Below are 10073 nucleotides of genomic sequence, written 5' to 3'. Positions count from 1 at the left end.
GAAGAGGGGCAGGGGCTCCCCAGTCAACCAGACGGGTTCTCCTCCTACCGCTCTCACTCCCAACTCCACTCCCACAGCCTGGGGACAGGACTGCCTGGATGAGAGAGTGGAGGGGGTAGAGGGAGAGGGAGTGGAGGATGAGGAGGGAGAGGGAGTGGAGGATGAGGAGGGAGAGGGAGAGGAGGATGAGGGAGAGGAGGATGAGGAGGATGAGGGAGAGGAGGATGAGGGAGTGGAGGATGAGGGAGTGGAGGAGCAGGAAGAAGGGAAGAAATGGGACTCACCTCATCAATCAGGAACTGGGGTGGTGGTGTCTGAGAGTCGACGGGAGGGAGCGCTACCTCTGCCTAGAGAGAGGGAAGAGAGAGGATTTTATGGGGGTGAGGAGGCCTTGCCTGGGGACAGGGACCAGGCCCTTCAGCAGACACCTGTCCTCCTGGTCCAGCAGGCTGGTGGATGTACTGCTAACAAGAGCCCAGGTGACCTGTCAGGCCTCTCTTCTGATGGCTGCAGCGGGGGACTGTACAGGGCCGGAGCCCGCTACGGTGGCCCTGCAGGGACCTCATTAGGGACTGTTGTATTCCACCTGCAGAGAAAAGACGGAGGGACGGAAGAAGGAACTCACCACGCCCACCTCCCACTGGCCAGCAGCAGCTCAACATACACACAGACCTCTCCCTCTCGGTTTGACACACACACTGGCTCTCTGTCCCAGCTCAACACACAGACCCACAACCAGACAGAACACACTGCCTCTCTGTCCCAGCTCAACACACAGACCCACAACCAGACAGAACACACTGCCTCTCGGCTGGACAGACACAGACGCAGCCAGGCTGTACGTGGCCTATCGCTAGCGGCCTTGGAGGGCCAGTTCAGTCGCGGCGTGATGAATCGATCCAGGACCACGGTGGAGGGCCAAGTGGAGGAAGAGGTGGAGGAAGAGGTGGAGGACACCCAGGCTGGGGCTAGGAGGGAGGAGGAGGTTCAGCAGGGCTTTAGCTTTAGGCTGGGTTCTCTGGTTAGCAGGGTGTCTAGGGGTGAGGAGGAGGCGCAGGAGGAGAGCCAGTTCTCTGCCTCTGGGCTGGGTGGTCTGGTTAGAAGGGTGTCCCGTATATCTGGGCTTGGGGGGGAGCAGGTGCTAGACTCTCCGGGGGAAGAGGGCTCTGTCTCTGGGAGGGGTTCTCTGGTCAGCAGGGGGGTCTCCTGGATGTTCCCGGACGCGGGGTGTCTCTTGCGCTGCTCCCCCCCGAGAGTCCTGCAGCAGGTCTGGGACAGTACAGGAGTTCTGCAGCCTGGAGCTAGAGGAAGGGCTGGAAGTCTGCAGCCTGGAGCCTGGGGAGGAGCCAGCTCCAGCTGGTCAAGTCAGGTTGTCTCCATGGTGAAGGAGAATCGGGTGCTGTCAATGGTCAAAGACAGCCAGGTCTTCTCATTTGTCAGAGAGAGTCACATGTTCTCCTATGTTAAAGACAGTCAGGTGTTCTCTATGGCCAGTGAGCTGCCATTGGTGCAACACTTAAACACAGCGCTAACTCAAGACTTCAGGAGCATTCCCATTGCGCTCACTCAGGATCTTCAGCCAGTGGAGTCAACTGGAATACAGCAGAGAGCTATTGTCCTCAACACAGCACCAAAAATAAACCTTACAACCCACAATACTGTCCTCAGCCCAGCAACAAGCCTGTACCTAGCCCAGAATGCCATTGAGTTCCCACATAAACAGAACACCGGTAAAGAAGTGGATCGGAGAACAGGGGAACAGAATCTCATCAGAAAACTGGAGTGGACACCGGTGCCGGAGGGCAGAGAGGATGCTCTATCTACATCAGAGGAACAGAGTATAACCAAGGAGGAGCTGTGGTCACCAGGGGACCAGATAGAGGAGGACCCACAGTGTGTCACCGATGGAGCCAACGGCAGCAAGCCACAGTCCCCTCCAGAGCAGGGGGACAACGCCAGGTCCGCAGGTCCAGAGAAGAGCTCTGTGCCTGGGCAGAGGACTGAGGGTGTCCAGGTATATTACCAGGTGTGTTTCTTCTGCATATTATAAAATGTACAAAGTGTATCAAATAATTCAGCCTTCGATGTTGCTTTAGTAAAATGAACCATTTCTCGCTCTTTCTCTCAGAGACTGGTGGAGTTCCCAGGGGCTCTGGTTAAACTCCAGTCCCTTCCCGTGTCCACCCTCCTGGGCTGTCTCCAATCCGTCCTCCCCTCTGTCTTCACCTCTCAGAGACTACTGGCTCTCTGCTGGCTGGGCGTGGCCAACTGCAGCCAGCCCCGCCCACACCCTTCCCTCGTTCTCCTGTTGGAGTCCTGCCTCTACGCCCTGACCCTTGACCCCGACACGCCCGATCAGACTATGCCTCTGACAGTGTTCCATCACCTTCCGCTGCTGCAGATCAAGGAGATCCAGGTAGGCCAACAAATAAATAAAATATATGTTATTGTTCTGCCAATTTAAATAATGTACCTATTTTCTTTTATTAAATATATTTATCCTCATCATTATCATCAGTATTATCACCATCATCTAGATTTTCCTTTCTATATATCCATCGGTCTAGGTGGGTTTTGGCGGTCAGAGCCTACGCCTCACGGCCTCCAGTGAGCAGAGTGTCCTCACTCTCTACACCCACAGGTAAAGGAGAGGACCACAGTGCTCCACTCTTATCCTCTAGCCTAGAGTACACAGATGAAAAGGTGCTTGGAGCCAACAGTTGATCGCGATCGATCGCCAATCAGTCGCACATTATTATTATATATATATTTTTTTAAAGTAGGCTATTACTTGAATACAAGTAGGTTGTAAAGTAGGTAATGTCTTCGTGTGGTCTACTAAGACACGGGGTTGCATTTATTGTCCTGAATCTGGAGGCAACTCTGCACAGAGTGGTCACTAGCTGGCATAGCCACAAAGTCATAAAATCTGATTTTCAACCTAACCTTAACCACACAGCTAACCCTAATGCCTAACCCTGACTTTAAAGTGGAACTGACCAGCGTTTTAGCAACATGAAATCTTATCAAAATCTGTTCCAATATGCCACAAGAGGTTGGTGGCATCTTACCTGGGGAAACGGGCTCGGGGTAGTGACTGGGGAAACGGGCTCGGGGTAGTGACTGGGGAAACAGGCTCGGGGTAGCGACTGGGGAAACGGGCTCGGGGTAGTGACTGGGGAAACGGGCTCGGGGTAGCGACTGGGGAAACGGGCTCGGGGTAGTGACTGGGGAAACGGGCTCGGGGTAGCGACTGGGGAAACGGGCTCGGGGTAGTGACTGGGGAAACGGGCTCGGGGTAGTGACTGGGGAAACGGGCTCGTGGTAGTGACTGGGGAAACGGGCTCGTGGTAGCGACTGGGGAAACGGGCTCGGGGTAGCGACTGGGGAAACGGGCTCGGGGTAGCGACTGGGGAAACGGGCTCGGGGTAGCGACTGGGGAAACGGGCTCGGGGTAGCGACTGGGGAAACGGGCTCGGGGTAGCGACTGGGGAAACGGGCTCGGGGTAGCGACTGGGGAAACGGGCTCGGGTAGCGACTGGGGAAACGGGCTCGGGGTAGCGACTGGGGAAACGGGCTCGGGGTAGTGACTGGGGAAACGGGCTCGGGGTAGTGACTGGGGAAACGGGCTCGTGGTAGTGACTGGGGAAACGGGCTCGTGGTAGTGACTGGGGAAACGGGCTCGTGGTAGTGACTGGGGAAACGGGCTCGGGGTAGTGACTGGGGAAACGGGCTCGGGGTAGTGACTGGGGAAACGGGCTCGGGGTAGCGACTGGAGCTGAATCAGTGGAATGGTATAAAATACATACTCTCAGTTCTGCCTCCAGATTCATGACAATAAACGTCAACCTGCTACTAAGACATGCTACTTGAATAAGAGAGAAACATTTTTGATCAAAGCTTCAATTGCACCCTCTGCTGTACCTCCACACCCCACAGCCAGACCTTCACCCAGTCCCTCACCCTCACCCTGCTAGGGGTGGTCTCCCCTGGGGACCAGCGAGTGGCACAGCACCCCCATCCTGAAGGAGGACCTGATGGAGCTGTCACTGAGCTGGAAGGCCCAGGTACCTGACCTGCTGTTGGGTGCTGGGCTCAGGCTGTCTGGTCAGTTCCACAAGACCCTAGCTGACCTGGTGTATCTACTGCATGGCAACATGGACAGGTAGTAGTAGTAGTAGTATTGTATTCGTAGTATTGTTGTTGTTGTTGTTGTAGTATTGTAGTAGTGTTTGTTGGTCTTGAAAGGATGGCTCATATTATAGCTCTATATTTTGTCTATTTCAGGGAAAGGAAGTCAGTGTGCAGATAAGAGCTGAAGACGTAAAATAAAACTCAAATGTTTGTCTGTCTTTTCAGAGAGAAGCCTAGTCTGGGAGAGATCAGAGTGCTGCTCTACACTAGCGTTGGTGTGACAACGACCCCTGACCCCAGACCTGACCCCTGGTCTCAGCTCCTCCTCACAGACACACACCTGGGACTGGTGCAGGTACATGATCAAATACATTTGAATAATAAATGAACACATTCCTTCATTTATGCAGGAAGATGCCATGCACTCACTCACACTTTCAAATTTGTCCAAGATTCATTCATTCATCCATCCATCCCTTCATGCAGGAGAATGCAGTGTTCCGCCCAGCTCCGCGCCACCTCCCCCTGCTGTCCCGCCATGCCCAGTTCCAGAGGGTGGCCCTCCGGTGCCGTTCTGACATCCGCTGTTTGATGGTCCGAGATGAGGCCGGGAATGAAGGTATTTCATTTCATTTATCTGTCAATAAAACAGTTTTTTTAACCACATGTCGATGCAGTCCATTTTTTTAAAATCATCAAGGAAAAACACTAAAAACGTGTTTAGGTTTACCAATTAAATTATTTGGAGCATATATAGTGTGCTTTCTTTTTTTATTTTGAACACCCCAAAAAAAAGTTTAACGTATTTTGATTGTGGTCTTAGGTGGGGCAACCAGACTGGACATCATCCTATCTCGGAGGACCAGGGGAGAGAGGTGGGACAGACCTAGAGGACACCCTGACAGAAGAGGCGCCGGAGCCGCCGGAGCCGCCGGAGCCGCCGTCCTGTCCTCTAATCCATGTGCTCCGCAGCAGCTGCAGGAGGCTGAAGTGTGGAAATTACATTTCAGCTGCTCGTCGGAGGCCGCCTGTCTGATTAATCACTTGTCAAACGTCTGAATGGTCACTGATCAAGGACTGGACAGACCACAATGATCTATAGCTTAGACAGCACCGGACTGAACAGAAGAACTGGTACCTAACTCGCACTGAGGTGACGTCAAGGTGTATGTTCGCTCACTGAGATGACGTCAAGGTGTATGTTTGCTCACTGAGATGGTCATCAAGGTGTATGTTTGCTCACTGAGATGGTCGTCAAGGTGTATGTTTGCTCACTGAGGTGACGTCAAGGTGTATGTTTGCTCACTGAGATGACGTCAAGGTGTATGTTTGCTCACTGAGATGGTCGTCAAGGTGTATGTTTGCTCACTGAGATGGTCGTCAAGGTGTATGTTTGCTCACTGAGATGACGTCAAGGTGTATGTTTGCTCACTGAGATGACGTCAAGGTGTATGTTCGCTCACTGAGATGACGTCAAGGTGTATGTTTGCTCACTGAGTGGCAGTCAAAGATGCAAAACAGTGCATCTCAAAACAACAAGATGGAGAATATCTCTACTATGAAAGTATTTAGGGCCAGTTTCCCGAACACAGACTAAGATTAGTCATGGACTTAAAAGCATGCTCAAAAGACAATCTCCTTATACTGCAACTTTCGTCCAGGACTCGGGTTAATCTGTGTCCAGGAATCAGGCCCATAGGGTATATGAATATATTGATGATATGTTTAAATTTTGTTCAATGTTTCCATGCACTGATTTCTATGGAATTTTCACATCCCATTTTCCACGTTAATTTGAGTCTTTCTGAAATGTACTTTTCTTTGTCTCCTGTTTTACATGCTGTGTTATTGTTTGTTTGTTTTTTTCATTCGCTGTTCATGTTGTTTTTGTTTACACTGTAGAGGGACACTTGATTCTACTGAATATAGGCCATTTTTAAGGATAGGTATGCAAAGTGTCCAAATAATTGCAGGGTAAGCCTTTTGACCACACAAAGACCAGTGTTATACCTCAAATATTTAAATGTTTGTGTTTTATGGACATATGTAAACAATAAAAAAATTATTTTACGGCAAATAATGTCATGCAGTCTAAGAATTAATTATATTTGTGGAAAATTTGCCTGACTTTGTAGTTTTTAGACACTTGTGTCTTTAAAAATAAACATTAAAATGATCATGTTTACAATGCTGCAGGTGGAAAAGCAGTTTTTTTGTTTAGGTTTCTAAAGTAATAAAAGTAATACAACTTCTCTTGTTTTTTTGTCAGTATTGTTTATAGTAGACTATCTTCTGTGAAGGATTGAAACTTCAGAATGCTCATTCCTTCTGATTATTCCCTCGCGCTCTTTCTTGCGCTCTCTCCCTCTCTCTTACATTTACATTTTACATTTACGTCATTTAGCAGACGCTCTTATCCAGAGCGACTTACAAATTGGTGCATTCACCTTAGAGCCAGTGGGATAACCACTGTTACGGATACAGGTATCCTGTGTTTTTGTGTGTTTCTCTCCTTCTGCCCTAATCACAGGTGTCCTGTATGTTCCTGATTGGTGGTCGTTGAGGTGTCTGCTGATTGGACCAATCAGTGAACATTCCTGTGAATAGCACCACCTGTTACTCGTTTGTTGAATCACACAGCCCATTGTATAAAAACCAGTCTTGTGTTTGTTGAGAAAGAGAGAGACTTTTTCCATATGTGAGTATGGACACGGTGGTGTCCTGTGTGAATTGTGTACTCACTAAGTTGTTGGTTACCCTATAGGTAACTTTATTAGAATATATTTCTTTACCTGAGTGTGGATACTGTTGTATCCTGTGTACTTATTTAATTGCTGATTACCCTGTTTAGTAGCTTTGTGTGTTTCTGGGAAAAGGGGAGTTTAAGCTAGTTGCCCTTGGGCGTACATTACCCGTAGGAAGAAATCTGTCTATAAACACCAGTTAGACCTGAGCGGACCACCCACTGTAGTTTTGTATGGTAGCAGTAGCCTAGCGGTTCTTGAGGCAGGCAAGATCAGTTTAGGGGGTTTTACACTATTGTTTCATTTCTTGGGTCCTGCTCAGCCCTTTTTCCCAAACCCTTACCGTGTGTTCTGAAATAAACCATGTGTGTTTGACGGTAGCTCATGGTGGTTGTGTCATTTTTGGTTCTCACTGTTCCAGGTCACACTTATAATTTGCATAATTTATGTTACGGGTCTCATGTCCATCCACCCTAGACGTTTAGAGCCACGGGGTTCGTAACATAAAGTGGGGGCTCATCCGGGATACTATCTATCCCATGCTACTCATGCAAATTAGGAAGTGTCTGGTTCAGTGTTGAGCTTGGCAGCTGTAACTACCTGTTTTTTTTGTGTGTTCAGTAGTCGACGGCTCGTGTTGCTAGTAGGATGGCTACTTTTGAGTTGGAGGCATTTTTGGAAAACCCTACGTGGGAGGTTTTTGATAATTGCCGTAGAGTGGATCTACAGGTTTTGGCTGACCACTTTTCTGTACCCATACCGAGGGGTTTAGTGAAAGCAGAAGTTAGGGAAGTAGTGCTAGCGATATTGTTAAACGAGCGAGTGCTTGATTACCGCCACCTGAGTCTGCTGCTCCGGTAGGGGATGTGGTTGCTGTTCCTGTAAGCCCATCAGTGTCTGAGGACGAGGCTAAGGCTCCAGCCACATTGCCCGTTATGACCCACTCTCCCCACTGACTGACAGTGATGCCAGGATCGATGTCCGTCGACACGGCTCCAAATGGAGGCGGAAGAGCGGGCACAAATCAGGCAAGACAAGCTGGAGATGCGTAAGCTAGAGGCAGAACTGGAGACGCGTAAAATGGAAATGGAGATGCGTAAGATGGAACTGGAGGTGCGTAAAATGGAACTAGAGGCAGAAACAGCGAGGTTAGTCTCTGCTAATACTATGCCTGCTAGTGAGCCATCCTCACCAGCTGTGTCATCTGCTACGTTTGATATTAGTAGGCAGATCACCTTGGTACCTGTGTTCAGGGGAGTCAGAGGTTGATTCCTATTTCAGTGTGTTTGAATCGTATGGTAGCATTGAAATGGCCCGACGAGGTATGGTGCCTATTACTTCAGTGTAAGCTAACAGGTAAAGCCCAAGAGGTTCTGGCAGCGCTACCTCTTGAAGACAGTTTGAATTATGAAGTGGTCAAAGCTACTGTTCTTCGTGCCTATGAGCTTGTTCCTGAGGCATATCGACAAAGATTTAGGTCTCATAAAAAAGTCTCCTACTCAGACTTATGTGGAGTTTGCTAGAGACAAAGGAAATCTGTTTGACAAATGGCACAGTGCTAGTAAGGTAACTGATTTTAACTCTCTCACGGGAGTTAATCTTGTTAGAAGAGTTTAAAAATTGCTTACCCGAACGCATTGTAGTTTATCTGAACGAACAGAAAGTATCCTCACTGTCGGAAGCGTCTGTATTGGCAGACGAGTTTGTGTTGACGCATAAGAGCGTGTTTTCGGCTCGTACGGAGAGAAGGGCTGCGGAGTTGCTAACTTTTAGTCCTAGTCGACCAGCAGTACATCCAGCGCGCCCAAAAGATGTGCGTCACTGTTTCTATTGTCATAAGGTGGGACATATGGTTAATGATTGCTTTGCTAAAACGCAAACCGGGGATGCCTCAGCACGCCAGGCCGCCAACGGGTGTTGGGCTGATTCGATGCGGTTGTAAGGCCGGAATCAAGACAGAAGCCTCATAGTGAATGTGGTTTGAAAGGCCCTGTCCCAGATCACAGTTATGAACCGTTCATTTTTGAGGGTTTGTTTCTATATCAGATGACGAGCGTCTCAGCGTCCAGTTAGAATCCTCAGAGATACTGGTGCGGCGCAGTCGTTCATACTCGCTGATGTGTTGCCCTTGTCCAGTAATACATATTGTGGTTCCAGTGTGTTAGTACAAGGAATTGAAATGGGTTTCGTCCCAGTGCCATTGCACTTTGTGAACGTACACTCTGAGTTAGTCAGTGGATTGTTCAGAGTTGGCGTACGTCCTATGTTGCCAGTAAAAGGTGTGACATTTATAATGGGCAACGATATTGCCGGAGGAAAGGTAATACCCATATTGGAGGTATTGGATAAAAGTGACCAGTCTCTCTCCGAGGAGCTGGCACAGGGTTATCCAGATGTGTTCCCGGCTTGTGCTGTCACACGTGCTCAACCACGACAAGTGGGTGAAGTGGTAGATTTGTCAGACACGATTCTATTCAGAAAGTGTGACCCAGAGGATAGTTCGGGTGCTACCTCTGGTAAGCTGGTGCAGTCTGACCAACAGCCCAGAGAAAGGAAGAAGGATGTGGAACTTGTTGCTGAGGCAATACAGTTACCAGTTACTCGTGAGCAGCTGATCGCTAACCAACAGGTTGACATTAGCCTGGCTAAATGTTTTTCTAGTGTTGTCTCAGAGGACGAGCTAAAGAAGAAAACATGGCATACTTCATTGATGGTAATCTCCTCCTGCGTAAATGGACATCCCATGTTGACGCTGGCGGAGATTGGAATGCTGTTTACCAAATAGTGATTCCTACAGCCTTTCGACAAAATGTTTTATCCCTCGCTCATGATCACCAGTGGTCCGGACATCTGGGAGTCACCAAGACTTATGATCGTGTTTTACGACATTTCTTTTGGCCTGGCTTAAAACAAGATGTGGCTCAGTTCTGTCGGACTTGCCACACCTGTCAAGTAGTTGGGAAACCCGAACCAGGTTATTTCCCCCCGCGCCTCTTTGTCCCATACCGGCCATAGGTGAACCATTCGAACATGTGATGGTTGATTGTGTTGGACCATTACCAAAAACAAAATCTGGTAACCAGTTTATGTTGACAATTATGTGTGTGGCGCCAGGTACCCAGAGGCCATTCCTCTGCGAAGAGGGGTTGGATAATGTGTTGGCAGATGCTTTGTCTCGTGTGTGTATGATCTAGG

At 49.1% G+C, this 10073-nt stretch overlaps 1 protein-coding gene across 1 annotated transcript; it reads left to right on the top strand.

Moving 5' to 3' along the window:
* The first annotated feature begins 238 nt into the window (after positions 1-238).
* LOC121547756 lies at positions 239-6368 on the top strand. The gene is made up of 7 exons (XM_041859174.2): positions 239-2026; positions 2129-2416; positions 2568-2641; positions 3940-4165; positions 4360-4489; positions 4621-4753; positions 4958-6368. Exons 1-4 carry the CDS (start codon positions 890-892, stop codon positions 4073-4075), a joined length of 1635 nt encoding a protein of 544 aa, XP_041715108.2. The 5' UTR covers positions 239-889; the 3' UTR covers positions 4076-4165; positions 4360-4489; positions 4621-4753; positions 4958-6368.
* Positions 6369-10073: the final 3705 nt, after the last annotated feature.

This window comes from Coregonus clupeaformis, unplaced genomic scaffold, assembly GCF_020615455.1.
Source record: "Coregonus clupeaformis isolate EN_2021a unplaced genomic scaffold, ASM2061545v1 scaf1107, whole genome shotgun sequence".
NCBI classification, from domain to species: Eukaryota; Metazoa; Chordata; class Actinopteri; order Salmoniformes; family Salmonidae; genus Coregonus; species Coregonus clupeaformis.
This window is presented reverse-complemented; position numbering and strand designations above follow the sequence as displayed.